A 22,675-nucleotide genomic window follows, 5' to 3' on the forward strand; every position below is an offset into this window, starting at 1 on the left:
TGCTCAGCCTCTTTGGCCGAGTGGTTAAGGTCGCTGGCTTCAAATCACTTGCCCCTCATCGACGTGGGTTCGAACCTCTCTCGGGGCGTTGAATTCTTCATGTGAGGAAGCCATCCAGCTGGCTTACGGAAGGTCGATGTTTCTACCCAGGTGCCCTCTCTTGATGAAATAATGCACAGAGGGGCACCGGAGGCCTTCCTCCACCATCAAAGCTTGAAAGTCGTCATATGACCTGTAATTGTGTCAGTGCGACGTTAAACCCAACAAAATAAAATAAATAAAATATTGTAAAGTTGGCCACTATGCTTTCTTCTCCAAGTGTGCGATGCCGGGACAGGTGGAGGACTCCAGTGGTGGAGGACTCCATGATAATTGTTCCTGGTCTGCTCTATTGTGCATTCTGAGGTATGTTTTGTTGTGCTTCGGCTTCTGAAACAACATTTTTTTTTTGTTTTACAATATGTTCTTGTGTTTGATGTAACGTGTGTGTGGAAGGAATTTAAATGAAAGATAGTAGTTTTATTTACATTGTTGTTGAAACAAATGAATATATTGGTTCAGCACGTTCGGAATGAAAAGTAATAAAATGTAAAATTTTATAAACTTCGATTTTTAAAACTTTAGGACATACTACGAAAATTCGGCAAACAAATAAGACAGGATCGTTGGCCTGATTGCAAGACTGATTAAAAATAACATCAAACAAGTCTACATAACGGAAAATTACAATTTTGATGACATTTTCTCAAACGTTTTAAAATGTAAATTTTACTGAAACATTTCACAGTAATGACTTGAATTAGAATATGAGGTATTTTTGGCATTTCGCCATTTTGAAGGACGGGTCTTGGCAGTCTCCAGTTGATTCATGACAATGTTACTGCTCACAAGTCTCATCGTTCAAAAGTTCCCGGGAAGTTCGAAAATCATTCCACTTATTTAGATCTTAGGCCTTGTGTTTATTTTTTCATTCGAGGCTGAAAAAGATGCTGGCTGGGTGCAAATATTTAAAGAACTTAGGGGTGTTATTTTTCAGATACTTAGATACCGATTGCGGAAGTTTAGAATGACCTTCGTTGCTTATATTATACCATGGACAGCTCAACTCATTGTTAGTCAGAGGGTAACAATTTCTTGTTACAGTAGATAAAACTATATATAAAAAATAGAAAGAGAAACCAGCAACTGCAAGAGTAACAACATTTTATTCATGAATTTAAGTAAAAATCCAAATACCTTTGCAAATGACAAAAAACTGTAAAATCCAATCTAATAAGTAAAACAGTGCAAATCCTGTCCAGGTCAAATTTAAATCCACTTAAATTGAATTCCACAATGTTTCACACAGTTCAAAAGTAATATCCAAAATTTATAATTTCTATCTTCAATGATAATTTTTTAAATCCAGAAATTTTTAATATAAATCCTTTAAAATATTAAATATCCAAATTAGTGATAATGTGTTTTTAAGAAATACAGGAAAGTTTCATCAATATCTACGGTTTAGCTTCTTAGGTTCTTAGGTTCTGTTTTTCATCTAAAACATCTGACTATATATTGTATCATGGAAGGTTCCAGAATTTTCATGTTACAATAAAAATATAAAGAACATTCCGGAAAAATAAAGGAAAATCTTTTTCTAAAAATAACAGACATACACTGTTTATCAATAATTGATACATTACTAATAGAATTTTCTAGATTAAAGGAGAATCTTATAGTAAACACAGAATAATGTCTTAAAACAAGGTCAGTAAACAATGTTTTGTCTTAGGGAAAAATAAAAAAAATATATACATAACACTCATAGTTCATAGTATAAATATCATAATATCTTTTTAAAAGGAGACATATTTGACTGTGAGTACAAAATATTTATGTTTTACTCGATCACCCCCCACCCCATCCTTTATCAACAGCATGATAAGAGTCTATAGGCAAAGGAGGGCCAAAGATCAAAATACACCATGCAATTATTAGTGCCAAAGATGTATGACAACTGGATCAATCATCTTGATGTCACGGAACGAAACTAACGTGTAATGGTATATCATTTTATTTTAGTATGGTTTCTAACATCATCTTATTATGAGCTGCAGTTTTCTTCGTGGACTTTTTATGTGCTCCCAAAGACGGTTTTGGGGTACGGGTTGGGCACTTAGAGTTGCCCTTGTCAGTACGTCTGTCAGTCCGCCGGTCTGTGCATCTGTCTTCTTGTGTGAATTTGTGTCGTTCATACCTAAATATGTTTGACCCAGAGTCATTAAACCTCACAGGTGATCATGTTTCTGTCGCATGTATCTCAAAACAAGTATTTGATCTGAAATGTTACAACAGAAGGGGATTGTGATATATCATGTAAAGTTGTGCAATTGGTGTTTTATTTAGGATTTCTCTCTACCAGACTTGAGTTATTGGCCCTGACTTAGTGAAAAATACACATAAATTGCTTAAAGGTTTGTGCTACATATATCTTAAAAATATTTTACCCAGAGTCATGAAACATTGTAGGAATATTATCTACCATGTAAATTAGTGCATTTCGTTTTAAAATTCTCTTTAGAAGACCATAGTTATGGCCCTTCACATTGACAAAAAATAAAAGCTTTTACCCAATTCTTCTTAAAATGTGCTTGACCTAGTGTCATAAAACATTAGAGGATTGTTTTATAGCATGTGAATTTGTGAATTTGGAGGTTTCTTTGGGTTTTCACTAAATTAGGCCAGAGTTATAGTCCTTCCTTTAGTGAAAATTACACATAAAGTTCTTAAAAGTTTGATTTGCAGTTATATTCAAAATATTTCAGATAGAGTTCTGAAACCTTATGCTATGAAAATATAGGGAGACACCTGTTCCCCATGGACACACAAGTATTCTTCTAAGTTCCTAAGCTCTGTAGAGGATCTTCTAGTCATTTCTTGTATAGAATGTTTGGAATGCTGTATGGTTGGCTGCGGTTTTGAATGTTATGGACCGGACAGGAAAAAAGCCCTGTTGACCTTTGATCTCCAAATGTGACCTTGATCTATAAGCACTGGTATTGGCAATGGGGGTAAATGACCTCAATGGGGTGCTGTTATGACTGTCTGTTACAATATGGCTGTTGTTATTATTATTTTCAGTATTAATATTGTTTTAATAACTATTAATATTATTATTATGTACAACGCCATTGAATATATCATTGTATAAAAATAGGCGTTTAATCAAGTTATTCAGTTTCAGTTTAATGTTAATATTTTACTACCAAGTGTGACCTTGACCTTTGAGTTAGGTGTCTGAATGTTGTGCATGACACATTGTCTTATTATGAGGTGCATTTATGATTAAAATCTCTTCATGTATGACATAGTTATGGACCGGACAGGGAAAAAAGCCCTGTTGACCTTTGACCTCCAATTGTGACCTTGACCATTAAGCTAGGGGTTCGAGTTTTACGCATGACACATTTGTGCCAAGTAACATTAAATCCCTTAATGGATGACAGCAGAGTAATGGACCAGACACGAAATTGCGGACGGACGCACGGACGGACGAACGGAAGGACGGACGGAATGACGGAATGACAGACGGACGGAAAAGCGCATTCCTGTAGTCCCCGAAACTGGTTTTCAATCAGTAGGGGACTAACTGAATAGAGTGAAAATATGAATTATATTTATCAATTTTTTCCAGTATTTCATTCGTATGTATATATTAAATGTAATTATGTACGCTTAAAAGGATATATACAATTAATCTAGTTGTGACTGTTAAATCACGTTTGTGCTATTGGATACACATCACTTAAAATTCTTCAAAATCTACAAGTAAAAATGGTATAAAATAATGTGGTAAAAACAGATTGCAACTGAAACATATGTGTAAAATTAAGGAAGTCATAAAATGAAGTTGTCTTCTTTATTATATGTACCCGAATATGATCAAGTGATAATTTATTATGTTCATTACCACTGTTTATCATATCTCTTATTATTTAGACATGTTTTAACATTATGCAAGGAATGTAAGAAATCATGTTCCATACAGTATAAAAATAGAATGTGCAACTCAATCTCTGAAATGATATAGTAGATAAAACAAAAATTGCTGTAATCTATCTGTTTAAGTATGATTAATCACCTTTTGCCTATAACGATTAACAAAACTTAGTTTTACTAAAACAAACATTAGACGGGGGTATTTTGATGCTAACTTTTCTTCAGATGTTTTTATAAATAGCAGCCATTTCAATTGCAGCCACTTTGAATAAAGTCGGCAATTTTGATGTTTTCTCCTTGCTTTATGAATATAAGACACCATATTCCCACTTTCTTTTATGTTTGATGCTTTTTCCCAGAAATATCATTCAACGATTGCATTAACAATAATCTTATTCTTAGTTGAAATTAGCGCGACCAACAGTTAACCTATAATGAATGCGTATTATTCAAGTATTCAACATCACATGCCAAAGCCCTTTGCTTTTTTCAGCATCAAGCATTAACCAAGAAATAGTCCTTCCAATCCTATTTATTACAAGTTATACATAAAAGACATGTTAAAATGAAAATGATATAAGCAGGTATACTATAAGAGCAATTTATGAGCATGGTTTTTATAGCCTTTGCGCGACGGTAACGCAGTGAAACGGGTAATTTTTTTTGAGTCCTCAAAAACCGGGCCAATTTTGCAGTGAATGCCCATAACGCTTTTAAACGGGGTAAATTTTTCTATCCTCAAAACCTGACCCTATTCCTATTTTAGCGTAGAAGCCCTGAAATTTGTTTTTGCTTTAATTCCTGAAATTGAAACGTTTAATACTTATGGTTCTGGAAAGCGGGCTTAAAACTTTCTTTCAATATTTTAATATTTACCTGTTAAATTCATAATGAAAAAAAATGTTAGGAACGTCTGTATTTAACATACCTGTTTTTATCCATATAAATAAATAAATTGTCAAATTTGCATAATTTTGGTATTCTTGAGAAAACGCTAACTTATTAAAATTGGCCAGGTGCACGAAAAATGTATACCTATAGATATGGTATAGCATGTAAAGTGGCCTCTTCTTCTGATAGGGTTCCAGTGTTTACTGCGCACTGTACAAGCGCGTAACCACTTCTGTCATGTTTTGAAACACTAAAACTCTGACTTATTAAAATTCGCTGCAAAGATTGGCCAGGTGCACGAATAATGTATACCTATAGATAGGGTATAGCATGTAAAGTGGCCTCTTCTTCTGATAGGGTTCCAGTGTTCACTGCGTACTGTACAAGTGCGTAACCACTTCTGTCATGTTTTAAAACACTAAAAAATAGTTCCGCTTACATTATGTCATAAGTTTTAAAAGTCGGATTAGCGTTTACACTAATTTCAAACGATCTCATAGATATACGTCTTTTGTAAGTGTAATACATCTTGACATTGCCATGACATGTTTACATTTATCTTTTATATTTACAGCATTATAACAATGTTATTTTAAACGATTGTAAAAAAACATGCTACATTATGAAGAGTTAACATTCCTCTCGTTGTCATAAAATTTGTTTATACAATCTCTGACTAACTCATTTCTTGAGAAGTAGGATTTAACAAAACGTATCATATCCCTAGAGACAAGTTTTGGTTTGCGTAGGAGAATGAATGTTCCCAGAACTGTTTGGCCTTCTAATGGCGTGAATACTGTGTCAGTTACCATGTCATCGCAAAATAATGTATAAATCGTTCTTTTCTTCTGATTCGCTGAAAAAAGCAATATGGTTAAAAATTTAACTGCCAAATGTAGACAACCAAACAATTGCTATTTCTGTTCATTTCAGGTAAAAATTTCATATTTGGTTTAAACAATATTTTATTCATATATATTTACAACATGAAACGTTACATCATTACGGCATGAAGGATTGAGTAGAAAGCCAAGCTTATTTGAAACTCTCTCCTTAGTTTCATATTTTATGCACACAGTAAACATAAACATATTCTCTATGACTGAGTAAGCATATAGTTCTTGTTCCATTACTGAATGTTGAATGAAGGTCCAAAGTTCAATTCCCTGCTCCAGAATGCATGTAGATAACCTCCTAATAAGCGAATCGCGATAGTAACCCCTTTATATAGACAAGTGATCAAGCTATCAAAATGACAATCTTGGTATATGACTACTATCAACTTCTGTTGAAGTCTAACTAGTTACTTTAAAAGTCCAGCTGATACGCCCTCACACTGCTTAAATATAAATGTCCACAAAATCATTCCTTGGCGATATGACCAATTTGTGTCGATTCACCGTAAAACCCAACTCACTCACTTACAAAGAATATTCATATTACTTGATGTCAATAACCGTTTCTACACAGTAAGCTGCGAAATTCGTACTATTTCAAAAACGTGTAGTCCAACCCACTTGCACCAGACCAGAAAGAAAATGACTCAGAGTCTGTACATGTTATACCCAACCATCAGAACCATGGTAATGAACGGGAAAATATACAAACCCATTGCAATCGCGCAGTTCGGTAAATGAATACTATGGATACTGAACAAGTGGTAATTTATGTATCATTGTGTACCGGTCACATTTCTTCAATATTTCTTATCTTAGAGAAACAACGCGTAGATCTAGTTTATATTTTATCAACGTTACACACAAAACTTGGTTGAACTTCCCTAATGAAGTGTTGTCCTAGATTACAAAACCACTCTGATTTGCTGATGTGAAAATGATTTTCAGTCGTCGTTTAAAGGTCCACTACTAACACTCGAACGAGTTTTATATGAAAACCAGAATTTGTAGCCGAGACTTCCTGTTTACTGAAAATATGACCCACTGCATCGGATCTGACCAAATAGTCATAAATATGCTCAAGAATAACAAACAGATAAACACAAAAAGAAAAAACATTGCCTATTTCAAACCGAAAGTATGTTTTCCGACTGCTTACGAACCCGTCGCACATCTTCGGTTTTTTTCTCCGAAACGAGGCTATGATTTATAAATAGATGCAAAATATATTATATGCCCAAACGATAACGTGATTTTTACATACTTAGCATAGTGAATTCATCATTTTTGTAACGCACAAAAACTTGTTGAAAATCATTCCTATAATACAGGTAATATACAGCTATACTACAAGTTTTCGGGAGGACATTTTAGGCTCTTCGAGAATAAAAGTGTTTTCACAACTTCGTCTGCAAACTTTTTCAGTAAATCTCTTTTCATCTAATTTAAGAATATAAATAAATAATTATCTTACACTGTAGAAACAAAATGTAACTAAAATTTACCTAAATACACTTATTTTTATACACATGGCTACATCAATTCAATACAAGTTTAGGCATTAAGCACATTGTCTTGGCCTAATATATGTCACTGTCAATTTGAAACTAAAATTTTGTACATCTCGTATTTTTCATGCTAATCATGTATAATCACCATCATGGAATACAGTTATTTTGTCACGTGTATTTAAACGGATATTCGTTTCAATTAATTTTAAAATCACGTGATCCCGAAGAATTTCCGACCGATTACGGAAAAGCGATAAACACGAAAGTAGGACAAAATGACTACCCATGTCAGTCTAAGAAAATACATAAACAATCGTTCGTTTCTCTGTAAATGTGTTGAATTTAAGGGAATATCGTACGGCTATCGTAATGTTTAGTAGTATATTTCAAAATGTGTAGTCATTTTTTAAGATTTATGTCTATTCATTTGTCTTTATTTTGCACCTTTAACTACATGTGTACGCTAAAATGTGTATATGCAAGATAAATATGCAATATGATTTAAATAAACAATATAGATGTATGACTTCAAATTCAAAATCATATCTTAGATGAATTTCATTCATCATTTGACGCTTTATTCTAAAACTATGGATATTTTGCATTCTGGTTTTGTTTGTTTATATTTAGCCTTACATGTGCATACTACTATTGTCCGTAAGTATTGACCTGGCACTCATGAATATTCCGTATGTTTCCGTAAATTAATTTTCGGTGTCCGAACCTATACAACGATATAACTATTGAAAACCCAATTATATACCATCATGTATCATGTGCAGATATAGCTGTACGGACAAAGCGTTTTACCCCTAATCTCAGTATTGTGTGTTCGACTCCTCTGACTGACCAAATTGTTTTTTTTTTCATATTTTATCTGTAAAATTAACAGACACTTATCGTGATTTATCAACGAAATACTCTACTAGATTCTATCGATTAACGTTCTTCTACGTACATAAAACCGTTCTACAAAATTGTAATTTAAAATCTTCAGGACCGGACAAGCATTCATTCATTCATCGGACAATTCAAAGAACTGTTGTTAGCGACACAGAATGAAATGTTCTATAAAATAATGTAGTCATAGATACAAATACAAACACAAGGAATTATATTTTAGAAAATGGTTAAAAAAGAATTCGAACCCATGGTAACGTGTTTCCAAGTCGGAGAGCTTACCACTACACCACTGTGCCGTTGGTTATCGAAATTGATTATTTTGATAAATTTAGATATTTTCAGGACACAACTATCGCGTAAAATAACGAAAACGCCCGAAAATATTGGCGAAGGTTAATGAGTGCCAGGTCAATACTTACGGACAATATGACCTCTAGATCCGATTTTCATTAGGGAATGTTTTGTTTTCTGTAACGTTGACGAAAACATAAAATATGTGGAGCATCTCTTCATTATGAAATGTTGAGATAAAATATCGCTTGTTCAATATGCTGGGTAAAAATCCGGCAAATGCGTCAATATGCGCATCCGCAACAATACTGTCTGCTGCGTAAGATTACTATAAAATCTATTCGCCTATGTAAACGTTATTTTGTTTAAAACAAAATACGATTTGAGGGAATGTTCAATTCAAGAATTCATACATAGAAGTTTCTGTGCATTGCAAAGATATCAATTCAAATACAGTTTTAACTTACTCAACATTGCTATTTCGTATTTAACGCTTTACAGAAGTTCCTATTTATCAAGGCGTTGTACACAGCAGACACCGAATCAATCTACTTTGAATATTTAGAAAGCTTCTTACATGTATGTATCGTCTTGTTACATGTAATAGATTTAATAAATTCGTTTGTGCTTTGCTGATAAATGAAAGTTGTCAAGCCTTGATGAACCAATTTGAAATTTAACATAAATAATTCTTAAATAACTATAAACACTTTGAAAATTTTATATTATGAAATGACCTTTAAATGCTCTCACATACCAACAATTTGTTTTTCTAAAGGATGTAGATCTTTACGTTCGGATCAAAATTTGTTGTACAATGTAGAAGCTGTTCTGACCTTAATTATTAAAAGAAATTAGATAATACTTTAAACTGACACTGAAATGAGGATTTCGTTGGACAAAATTTTCGGGAAACCGAAATTTATTTAAGCTGTATGTACTTACGCGTAAGCCCTTGTAAAGCTCCTCTTTGCTCTTCTTGTGCTCGTAAATGATCCTTAGCACAACGGGTAACAATTATAGGTATATCTTCATCAGTTGCGTCATCCAGCCTTTTTATGGTACGAAGACGGAAGTTCTTTCGCAATGAAAGATTTGTAACCACTACATTATGATGATAAATGTAAACATCTCTCTGAAAACGATTTAACCATCAGATATATTTTAAGAATTGTTGTTGTTACAAAGTTAGCATCAATGCTAATATTTCTGTTCATCTTCACCGCATTATATTCAAAATATCAATTGGAATTGTGATAAACATGTGATGAAAAAATAAAACATTAAGTTTCAAATAATTTATTTATCTTCGTAATCGTGAATCCGTATCAAATTTAGAGGTATAAACTTGTCACTTGTCTGTCCATCAATACTTAGTATTAATGTAAAACCTCTTAATAGTTTAACTTTCAATACGGTCGTCATAAGAATTATAACGCGTGTTATTCGCACTAAAAAGATGGGATCACAGGCTCTTGAGGCTAAAGATAGATGTTGTTGGACTTCTACTTTCAAAAAATTGAAACTAGGCGTTGATTAGTTTGTGCACAGGTCGCGAGGAGGTGGCTGTCAAATCCTCATCCTCATGCGTAGCGTTATAGCTTCAGACTAGAACCAAAGTTTTATGCTCCTCGAAAGGGTGGGAGAGGGGGGGGGGGGGGCATATAATCGCAACCTTGCCGTCCGTCCGTCTGTTCCTCTGTCCATCCGTCACACTTCTTGTCCGGAGCATACTAAAAAAATGTATTAAAGGTACTAATTTCACATTTAGAGCTCACTGAAAGGAAGTGCAGTGATAAGGATTCATGACTCTTAAGTGATTCCGTATTTAAATTATCTCTCTTTTTATGAAAAGCTTGTCCGGAGAACTATCGAAGGGATTGACCTGATACTTTACACATCGATAGAGGTCGGAAAGAGAAAGTATAATGTCAAAAGGCCTTAACTTAAGTTGCCTCCAAGTTTGAATTATCCTCCCTTATGTGAAAAAGGATGTCCTGAGCATAATTTGAATTTTCTTAATTTTCTTTTCTTGAACTTTTGTTTTTATTTTGACATGGGAAACTAGGCGTTGATTAGTTAGTGCAAAGGTCGCGAGGAGGTGACCTCCGACGGGTCGCTGTCAAATCCTCATCATCATACGTAGCGTTATAGCTTCAGACTAGAACCGAAGTTTTATGCTCCTCGAAAGGGTGGGGGAGGGGGACATATAATCGCAACCTTGCCGTCCGCCCGTCTGTTCCTCTGTCCGTCCGTCACACTTCTTGTCCGGAGCATAGCTAAAAATGTATTAAAGGTACTAATTTCACATTTAGAGCTCACTGAAAGGAAGTGCAGTGGTAAGGATTCTTTACTCTTAAGTGATTCCGTTTTTAAATTATCTCTCTTTTTGTGAAAAGGTTGTCCGGAGAACTATAGAAGGGATTGACCTGATACTTTACACATCGATAGAGGTCGGAAAGAGAAAGTATAATGTCAAAAAGCCTTAACTTAAGTTGCCTCCAAGTTTGAATTATCCTCCCTTATGTGAAAAAGGATGTCCTGAGCATAATTTGAATTTTCTTAATTTTCTTTTCTTGAACTTTTGTTTTTATTTTGACATGTGAAAATTTAAAATGAAATGATAATTATTTTTGTAGAAAATAACCCGATATTGATGCATTAGACATGTTAAAATGAAAATATGTGCAATTCAATCTGCCAAAAAATATTCTTCGAATATTTGCGATGCTCCGATTTCAATGTGGTTATGCATCTTCAACATCGGTAACTTGAGTTTTACAGGACATGCATTTGCTCAAATTGTATTTTCAGTGTAGAAATAAAAGCCATCATAAAATATTCATCAATATATTCGTGTAAACATTCATGCCAGCCACCACCCACCCACCCCGCCCCCTCCCCCCAAAAAAAGCCCGCTTTGATCATGGTGCCATGTGACATTCTCTTTTGTTGTTATTAATCTAGTACTACATAGAAAATTGTGACCTGTGTTTGCCAAATTACATATTTGGTTTTAGCTGAAAAACGTTATGCAACCCATGAACAAGCAATCAGAAATAGAAACCAGAACACTGGAGGGGAAATTCTTCTATGCGCATGGGCACAAGAAAATACGATCATGATAACGCGACAGTACAATAGTGATAACGCAACAGAACGGTGGTGATAACGCAATAGTACGATAAAAAATGCGAAATCACGATACTGCGAAAACGAAAACCGATAATAAGATATTACGATTGTGAAAACGCGATAGTACGATGGTGAAAACGCGATGGTATATCGCATTATCATCATCGTACTATCGTATTATTGCGTTTTCGTTATCGTAGTATCTCGTTATTGTCATAGTTTCGTGATTTCGCGTTTTTATCACCGTACTATCGGGTATAGCGTTTCAGATGAATATATTCAAAGGCGATGTCCTTAACGGAATTCCTTACCTACCGTATATAGATGAAGTGCAATTTTAAATTCACCGATCGATATTCTGATCATTTCCTATACTTACATCTTTAATAATCTTAGCGCATTAAGTTTAACGTGTGTGTATCTTGATAAAAGAATAAAACTATCGAATGGCAGCAACACAACGCTTAACTATTAAACACCATTAGCACTACAAACAAATCATATAAGAATGAATCAAAGACATAAACATCAAGGGACTTTCCAACCACTTTTGATAAACTACAGCAATCACACAACCTTTCTCATGACGCGAAATAATATACCAGCTTTTTTGTTTATAAATAACTAGAACGAAAAATTGAATAACATTGTGACGATAACGCAAATCAAAATTAAGTTAATATGGTCGTAATCTAGTCCATTTAAATCGATTGTTATCGTGTATCACATCCTGTTTATTAAATTTTATTCATTTCAGCGATGACCTGTGTATTTTGATGTTAATAAACTATTGTATGTTGATTGAATTTTTTAGATTGAAGGGAATGGACTCCAAATATTAGCTTAAAATGGTCTTTCTGTAAAACTAATGTTTTTTTCCCTTCATATTATGAACATTAGAACATGAGTTTCTGCTTCCTAGTCACTAAGAAAAAGAATTACATTGACCAATACACCACGGAAGAATTTGTACTTAACGATCGATTAGATCGATAACGGAAAGCTTTATAATTTAAAGCAAATTATCTTTGGTATCCCGTGACAATCGTTTCAATTTTGAACGGAATAGTTCGCAAAAACAACTAGTTATGTGTTTCAATAACTAATAATCTGTCGATAACTAAGTTTAACCCTTCTTATGAATTTTCATATTTTTGTTGTCGTACGATGTGAAGGTCAGTCCTTTCAAAGGCTTCTTATTCTCATAGTCGATTTTTTATATGACAATATGGCCATCTAAAATATTTACTTTTTTTTATTACGACTTGTTTATATGATGAGACTGAGGTGAAATACATGGAGGTATATCATGAGTGTCTTTTTTGCATTTCAAAATAGTTGAATAAAACAATAAAATGCAAGGCCCTGTCGAGCATTTAATCAAGTTTATTAAACGAGTTTGATATTCGTTGTTGTTATATGATTTTAAGATACGTAACAACGGTATAAGGTAGAATCTGCGCACAGCGTTGTATTTCTTTACATCTCCTATGCGATATGGTGCCGTGAAATAAAACATGAACTTACATTAAATTACAAACTCAGAGAGAGGGCCACTGACGTTTCGTTGACAGATATCTCATCAAAAGTGAGAAGGCGAAGGAGAATTCGTCATTATTGGAGTAAATGCCTTTCTAGAGTCAATTGAAGCCAAACTGCAAATATCAGAAACACTGAACGAGAAAATACTTTAAACTACAGACGCTGAGTGTATAAAAGACGAGATGTTCAAAGCAAATGAGTATACGCTACAGCTGGAGATAAAATTTCGTCAACTCGTAGAATTCCGAAATCAACAAAAGAAGAGTCAACAAACTTCAAGAAGATAGATTGTCAGGAGAATTCTAGAGAGTCAGACGATCTGCAAATTGGACAGCGAAATGGTAATGCCTCCAATTCAGAAGATAGGTATTTCAGCTACCGAAATGTGAGACACAATTCGTATACTTCTACTCAATTTTACAGATTACTAAATTTTCCCTGCCTACATTAAATGGCGATATTTTAACATGGCAATAATTCTGGGATTCTTATGAGTCTACCGTACATATTTATGAGCAATAACTTTACCGGTGTGCAAATGATAAGTTACTTGAAATTACATATTGAAGGAAAAGCTGCAGAAGTCATTAAAGGGTTTGCCATGACTAACGTAAACTACAACCGGGTTGTTGGTCTACTCAAAGAGAGATTCGGACATCAACGTAAGAATGCACATATCCATGCAGGCCTTGCTGAAATTACCTGCCCCGTCAAACAGGAATACTATTTTGAGAAACTTCTACGATAAAATTGAGAGTTTTAGTGTAGAAGCCACGGGACAGTGTCAAGAAAGTTATAAAAGCTTGTCAGTGCCTGTTATGTTAGACACTGACATGCGCATACTGTGAACATGGACAAAATTCTGTTGACTGTAAAATTCACAGTGACACTATTCAAGACTTGAAATTTAGAAACAGAAACACTTGTGTTTTGATTGTCAAAAAGAACCTCCCGACGCTAAATGTAATTCAAGCAAAAGATATTTTAACGGAAACACCATACGACAATTTGCAGCAGACGGCAAACAGCACAGCAGCTGACTTCATCCCCAACAGAAAATACGCAGACAGTGGAAGCTGGATTATTTCATTCATCAGCAGGTTTACACTGCAAAGCAGCCATAGCAATCATTTCGTCATCCAATATTCAGTTAAGTTACCCAGATACTGTTCGATGAAGGGTCACATAAATCCTTTATTACGGAAGGCTTAGTACGAGAACTTGAATACACCAGACACGGCACAGAGACAATATACTTGTCATCTTCTGTTCTACTAGCAACAATATAATGCAAATAGACACGGCAACAGTTTACCTGGTAACAGGTGAATGTCAGAAAATATCGATCAAAATTCTGATTGTACCTACATTATCAACGCATATCAACGACAATATTCAGAATACAGCTACAAAGTTAACCAACCTGCGAGGCTTGAAACTAGCTCAAGCGGTGACAGTTTCAGATCAGAAGACAGTAACTTCACCATTACTATTCATGTCGGTGCAGATTTTTATATATATAGTAAAGTATAGTATAGTATATATAGTATAGTATAGTAAAGTGTAATATAGTATAGTATAGTACAGTATAATACAGTACAGTACAGTACAGTACAGTATAGTATAGTATAGTATAGTATAGTATGTGGCGAGGGACCTACAGCGCACACAGTACAGGTCACGTTTTCAATGTAATTACGTCACACTTTCACCAAACATGCTTGAAAGATTTTAAAGACTAGAAAATATGGGAATAACGCAGACTACTAATAACAGCGAAATAGCAGATTTATTTTAAAAACTATCGGCAATCCTGCATATTGCTCAATGAAAGCAGATATTGGGCTAAGTTATCATGGAACTATAACATCCGGCGTTACCAACTAACTATGAGGCAACTAAGAACAGGATAGTGATCATCATAAGAAGACTACAGAGAGACCCGTATTTACTACAAAAATACGACGACATAATTCTTCATCAGGAACGCACAGGTTTTACGGAAAAAGTCATAACTGATACCCAACCAACCGGACAAGTTCATTTTATATCCAACCAGAAAGTTTAAAAATAAATCTTAATCGATACTAATTCGGATCGTGAACGACTGTAGCTGTCGACAGTTACTTAACTTTCCTACTTAAAATGATTGCTTTTCGTCGACCCGCCGATATTTAACGAACTTTCCAACATACTAGTCAGATTTTGTCTACACAGATACGCTGCTAGAGCAGACATAGAAACAAGCTTTCTACATGTAGGATTCGAGAGAGAGAAAAAGAAATACTGCTCGGTGCTTATCGAAACTCGAACAGTCCACTATGTATTTCACCGTTTCAAGGCAGTTTTGTTTTGGGGTACACGTTCACCATTCATACTAAGTGCCATTTTGAAGCATCTAGAACTAAAAAAAACACGTGCAGGCAGCGGAAGTCATCCAGAGAGCTTTATACGTCGACAATGTCCTTTGAAACTGAGTCGTTTGAGTTTTCCTATTTCAAAGAAGCTAGATGTCTGATGAGTAAAGCCAGTATGAATCTAAGGTCATAGATGTCGAACAGTGAAACATTGCGATCTTTAGCGGCAGCCCACGGAGTATGTGTCAATGACGTCATCATAAACGTACTTAATGCAATAAAACCCAAAGACAGATGAACTGTTATTTACCAATAGAAGAATCCCAAGCTTAGATATGATTACCAAGAGGTCAATTCTCAAATTTTAGTCACAGATATATGACCCTCTAGGTTTACTAAGCCCATTCACGGTTCGAGCTAAGATCTTACTTCAAGAGGTCTGAAAAAGTAAATCCGACAGGAACATATTACTACCACAAGTTATAAAAGACACTTGGAACCAGCTTGCAGAAGACCTGAAAAGAATTACAGACGTCAAGTTTTTCAGGCAGCTATTACTTACACAGATGCTGAATAGTACAACGTGCCTTCATACACTTGTCGATGCTAGTATAAATGCATATGGAACAGTGGCATATTTTAATTGCAATGAATAAACAAGAATACCTATGGCTATGAACAGAGTCGCTCCACTAAAGACTTTGACCTTACATCAGTTGGATCTCATTGATGCTTGTTTTTGATGCTCGTTTTTAAGGACCCCAAAAAGGGTTACCCCTTTTTTATTTTCTCGATACATGAAAAGTTTATAAACACATATACATGCATTTACATCTAGTGTCTAATATTCAAGCATTGTGATGTTATATAATATTTAGCACATAAAACAAAGACGACATATATAAAGTATCAAGCAAAAGGAAATGAGTAGGGAAATTCATTCATGCTCTCACTCATACAATATCGTCCGCTTAGCTAAGTATGTAGAGCGTTGGTCTAGGGATCGCGGGTTGTGAGTTTGCTCCACGGGCGAGGCGTATGTTTTATAGTTTCTCAGCGATTTTTGCAAATAGTATAATTTGAATTAAGAAATTAGAAACCACTGGACGGTCCCAGAAAAGATGTTCTATAGTTTCTCCACAATTTTAGTAAAAAAGTATATTTTTGATTATCTTTACAACTTGATTTGAATAAAAGGTAATTGGTTCCTAAGATTCTATGAACTATTCTGTATTGAAACCATTGTATAAACGTATTTTGGTAACTTCAAAAGGGAGAGAAAGTATGTTTTTATGAATTAATGAAATTTGATGGAACAAATAGTCAAATTACTTGCTTTTCAAATATATAACCCTTCAGTTTTAAGTATTGTCATACAGCAAGTGTAATCCCTTTGAAATGCAGAAATTTTGTGTTTGAACTATATTTATGTTTGACTTTGCTGAAGTTGTAAAAATGTCCATCCGAATTAAATAAATCTCCTTAACAGTAGACCCAAGAATCAAACCATGATTAAAAAAACCCGTCAAAATATTGGCAATGGCAAAGTTTTATATAGACGTTTAGAGTGTGTCTCAAAAATATATTGGAAATAGTCTTTACAATATTTTGAGCATAATGAATACCACAATTTAGCAACTCATTTATGATGAAGAATTTGTCTGTAATATCCAGCCATTCTCCAATATGTTTGATATACGTCTTAACCATGCCATGTTTACCTTCTGTAAAGATTTTTGTTAAAATGTTTTGTGTGTTTTTTTTTTTTTTTTTAAATTTTGCTTTGACCTTGCCAAAAAAGTCTTAGATTAGGTCATTTTTACTTTTAATTTAGGTATTTGGTGGGTCTGGCAATGCAACGAAAAGGTGATTATAAACCGAAAGGATGAACATTTTAAAAAACAACAATTTTACCTATTGGCGTAATGATTCATCTTTTCCAGTTTTTTTTTATAAATAGAGTTCGCTTTTGCAAGTTTTTCTTTGTAATTAAGATCAGCCATTTGTACAGGTTAACATAGAATTTGATACCAATCATCGCGAAACTGTTCAGATACCAATGTAATTCCCATTTTGTTTTTTGTACTCTTTGAACTGTTTTTTTTGTCGTATCAAAATTTGCTTTAAGGCCCGAAAGATTAGTGAATGGATAAGCTTTCTATCGTTACATTTAAGGTATAGGTCCATGAGAAAAAAGTGCCAACGTGATCAAATCATAGAAAGAAAGCATTGTTTTACATAAAAATTTAACAGCATATAAAACATTTATATTATTAATTGTCAATTTATTCATGTATGTATTGAATTCCGGAAAGGGGCTGCATGAAGGGGACACACTTCTGGACAGTTCAGCGCCTTTAAAAACTCACCATTTTGAAAAAGCTGTTACATGTCTTCGTTTTGATGCATTTGCAACATCGTGCGAGTATTTAAACTTTACATAACTTGGTAAAACATCGTTTTTGACAATTGTTTACATTTATTTCTCTACAAATGACATTCTTATTCAAAGGGGGAAAACTCATTAAAATATTTTAAGTATTCAACTCTGTGGGACAGAACAGTAAAGCATGTATTGTACAGATAAGTTGTGCGTCAAGGTGCTGTTCATTTACTAAAAAAATCTGTTATTTTGTGATATACTGCTAAACCTTAAGGTAGAAGCCGACCCATCCAAAATCATTGTTGTATCGTCAAAGCAAATTGTGATAGTTTATGTTCTAAGCCATTTATTTTTATACCGTTCATTTTATCGTTAGTCCTAATCTTAAGAGACAGTATTTCAGCACAAAAAAGATAACAACTTAAATGATCACCCTGTCTTTTTGATCTATGACTGTACGTCTATCATCCTTAACAATTTGAGCTATAGCATTATTTACATAATTATTTTTTCCCAAATTGCAGAAAAATTAACTTGGCTTTTCAACCATTATTATCCACTGTACTTTTGAGCTTCATCAATGTTTTCATTAGAGTCAGTTTCATATAAAATTTCAATTTGTGACTAAATATTAGTTTCTTTTCGTATATTTGTTTTTTTCTTACATGAACAATATGATGTACATTTCCCTCTTTTTTCCATCGATAAAGTTTCTTAAAATAATTAGTCATTTATACTAAACTGTATTTTACTATTTGGTATATTTTCTCTACCTTTGGAAATTATATACAGACATGACATATTGTACTTTCACTTCTTCGATATTTTCATTGATTTCATCAAAATAGTTTTTATCTTTTGGTTGTGAATTCCTATGCTTCCAGACCCTCATTGCAGGTTTCAAGTCATTTAATTTCATTTTCATTATAATTATTGAGTGGTCAGATTGAATAATAGGCTTTACAGAAAGATCTAATTTATTCAGATTTTTTTGAAAAAAGGACAGAAAGAAAAACTTTTCTGATTTAGTCTGTCTTTTAAGATTTGGATACATTTCCCTAAAAGGGTCTATCAAGTTCCTTTCCTCGATATGATTTTATGATAAAATACGTGCTCATCATCACTTCATATAAGTTATTTTAGTTCTTTCGAAAAGGAATTTAAAATGTTTGATTTCATTTAAATATTGCATGAGATATACTTTTACATCAAATGTATTTATGCAATGAATACAAATGAATGAATACAAATATATATGCGCCACTTTAAGGTTTATATATGTAGTCCCTTTCCGGAATTAAATACATATATGAATGAATTGACAATTGTTTAGTACAATTATATAAATGTTTTATATGCTGTTATATTTTCATGTAAAACAATGCTTTTCTCCGAAATATGGACCTATACCTTAAATCACATATCAGCTGCTTATTAACAAGGAGTTATTACCTCTCTGTACGAAAGATTAAAAATAACAAGTCATTTTTGAGTCGACCACTAATGCTATTTAAAACTAGATTCAAGTGTACACAGTAAAATTCGGGAAAAATGTTCCAGTGTAAATATCGTGTACTGGGTGTCTAGCTCTGGATCTACATGCTTATATTTCTTGCTAAAAAATTCTTCATAGATTTTTTATGCTCATTTTGCATGATATATATAGAAGAGTTTACACACACCAAGTGTAATGTTTCGCTTAGATAGTCAGATAGTGTTATATTGGCTTTCAACATCAAAATCTCTAACACATTTTGTGAGAAACCGTGTTCATAAAATCAATCAACAATCAACTTACAGGAAAATCACTATTGAGGTATTGCCTTACGAACGATAATCCAGTCGCCTAACTTACACGTAGCATTTCTGTAGACATTTTCTTCGATACCCAGTTACTGACAACCGGTCCGCCATGGCTGACAAACAGAATACAGTGGCTTACCTGGGAATAGGACCTCGCAGACAGACGGCAACTGAAGAGAACGCTGGTAATTCAAAAGAGACTATCAACTACGAAATGTTACAGTGCACAGACGTTTGGAATCTATAATGTAATTGACTTTACACACTGCAGTTCTTACAACGAAACCGGAAGTCAGTGCAAATGTTACATCTGCTTATTCGCATGCGCAATTAAAAGGAATTAGTCCTAGATTAACAATCATTCAGAAAGTTAAGACGTCGAAAATCCTTGCCGAAACCTATGATCTAGGACAACGGCACAGCTAACCTGTCAGCAGCCAAACAGCTTCAGAAAATTTTTCAGTCCACTTTTCAACAAGAAGCGCTCAGCACATAGTGAAAAGAGAGGAAATTTATATCCAAGCGGGCCCCGCGGTACGGCGGATTTTGGGAACGGCTATTAGGTCTTAAAAGAACCACTTTGAGGAAGATTCTCGGAAGAGCTCCTTTATCAATCGAAACCTTACGTACTATTGTGAGTGTAATCACGGCAATTTTGAAAGATATATCTCAAACTTAGAAGACACGAAAACATTAACTCCGGACTTAGGAGCAAGTCACTTCCGTAATACGATATTGATACGTAGGATGATGTTACTTCCGCATTAAGATATTGATACGAAAACCGGGCTGACGTCTACTTTAAGTCACCGTTTATAATTACCCGGAGAACGAAGACAAAGGCGAATATCATCAACCATGTTTGGAAATATTGGAGGACTGAGTATTTAATCTTTTAATACCACAAAATACCGGGAACAAACGAACGATATATACTGGCCGGTTATGTGATACAACGTCATGATGAAGGACCAATGATACACTGGAAATTTGCAGTTGTCCAGGGGCTGATTACTGGAAACAATGGTTCAGTTCGTGCTTTGAAAATTAAGACTATAAATGGCCTTACGACGAGACCAGTAGTATAACTATGTCCATTAGAGACTGTTACCAGTGAACAGTGGATATCAATACCTTCAAAAATATTAGTATGTTTGAATTACAAACTTTAAGTGATTACAAGCGACACTTAATATAATAGAAACTGTGAAAATTGTGAGACTATTTTCATAACAAGAGACTGTGATACATAGACTGTTTGGATTTTATTTTCGTGTGGATACCTTGTTTAAATGTAAACCATTTACGAGTTGTTCAATCAGAAACAGTAATAATTGATCAGGAAATCAGAGACTTTTGAGTGAATACTGAGATTACACCTACTACGTTTAGAGAAAAAGTCTTTTTTATTTTAAATGAATAATCGTAATTTTACTAAGTGTGTAATACTTGTATGGACAATACGTACTTTTGAGTTGATTTCTGACAAGTGTGTTTAAGATATTTAAGTACTCATGCTTCTTCTGTTTAAGGACTTGGTTTTATTGATGATATTTTTCGCGGTCCCTAGAAATTAGAAAATGTTATGACGTTATTTGCCGCGCATAAACACACGTCTACGTCACATCCGTTGTTGGTATTTCGTTTTAATATACGTTACAAAGATTAAAAGTTGAACCAGAACACAGCGTTGTTGTTCTTTATATCTCTTATGCGATAAATATAAAGGAATTTTTACCAAAAATAGGCATCATACGTTTACACATGAAAAATGATGAATAAATACTTAATTTTATTTATATTTTTAGGCAAAATTCTTGGGAAATTAATGAGGTTTGATGATAAGAACTGTAAAATTAGCTCGAAACACTCAGGTCAGTCGACTTATCTGGTCATTACTATTTACTTTAGATTTTGTACGGCAGAGATTATTATTGGATACGTTCGAGAAAAACAATATGAATTGTCTTACCTTAGATCCAGCGCACATAACCATTACTATCACTAAATGTTTTATGACCTTCAAAAAGAAACAATTTATACAGTTTAAAGAACCAACACATCTATAACCTACATTTTTATAGAATTATAAATGAAACTTGACAATATTTAGAACCTTTTAGAAGATATTGATATGTCATAACTGAGTATGGTTTAAATTATGTGAGATATCTACGATGTATCGTTAGAGCCAGCGCTTGCTCCCTGTTAACGCGAAGCGCGAAGGTATATGACTGGTTTTGTGTATGTCCTGCAAAACGGAACTATATCGATTCGTTTATAGAACATGTCCATACCATGTAAGGGGAGAAAATGTAGCAATTATTATTTACTAGATCCAGTCTCATATTGGTAATTTAAAAGATTGTAACGGAATCATGCACACTTTCCACAGCACTTGCATCCTCAAGGCGTGTTCTGTTCAAATTAAATGATCTCAAATTGAATCCGACTCTTGATGTTAATTTACGTGATTTTCCGAAGAAGCATGTTACGTTCGTTTCACAGTTAGAGAGAATGTTGTGTACATATAAATCCATGTATAAAATTTCATTTGCTTCTCTGTTTTTTTTTTCAGAATAGTGATACTCAAAAAAAAAAAAAAAAAGGAAAACACGTTACCCAAAATGAGGCACTTCTAAAATGGCATATAGGTAGTGAAATGTTATTTATTTTCTGGGATGTGATGTTACGTATCATGTAGTGTACGGGGTGATGATATACATCTGCATCATGTACTTTTCTATGAATCCTTTCTTTTTATGTCCGCTATTTCAGGGTATTTCTTGATAGTTTCTGTTACATCCAGGTATTGCTTCTCTATATGCAAAAATTCTGTGTCCTATTTCTTCAATTTAGAGTAATATTCATTACATGCGATATGATTCAATGACCAGTCATTAATCCATTTTCCCCGTCACTTCATTCAAATTTTGAAACGAATTATTTTACTCTCCATGTAACACTTTAAAGTTTTGCATT

The 22,675-nt window shown here is 33.9% G+C and overlaps 1 protein-coding gene across 1 annotated transcript; it reads right to left on the reverse strand.

The window, feature by feature from the left end:
* Positions 1-1,196: 1,196 nt before the first annotated feature.
* On the reverse strand, positions 1,197-21,716 carry LOC128554762 (uncharacterized). The gene is made up of 3 exons (XM_053536073.1): positions 21,666-21,716; positions 9,419-9,608; positions 1,197-5,728 (listed from the first exon to the last, which is right to left on the reverse strand). The coding sequence occupies exons 1-3, from the start codon at positions 21,687-21,689 to the stop codon at positions 5,493-5,495; spliced, it is 450 nt and encodes a 149-aa protein (XP_053392048.1). The 5' UTR covers positions 21,690-21,716; the 3' UTR covers positions 1,197-5,492.
* Positions 21,717-22,675: the final 959 nt, after the last annotated feature.

Source organism: Mercenaria mercenaria, unplaced genomic scaffold, assembly GCF_021730395.1.
Source record: "Mercenaria mercenaria strain notata unplaced genomic scaffold, MADL_Memer_1 contig_724, whole genome shotgun sequence".
NCBI lineage: Eukaryota > Metazoa > Mollusca > Bivalvia > Venerida > Veneridae > Mercenaria > Mercenaria mercenaria.

Coding starts and splice junctions, on each gene's coding strand:
- LOC128554762 (XM_053536073.1), bottom strand. CDS start 21,689: ATGGTTATGTGCGCTGGATCTAAG. Junction 9,609..21,665: donor TTATGTGCGCTGGATCTAAG/GTAAGACAATTC, acceptor AATCGTTTTCAG/AGAGATGTTTACATTTATCA. Junction 5,729..9,418: donor AGCTTTACAAGGGCTTACGC/GTAAGTACATAC, acceptor TGCTTTTTTCAG/CGAATCAGAAGAAAAGAACG.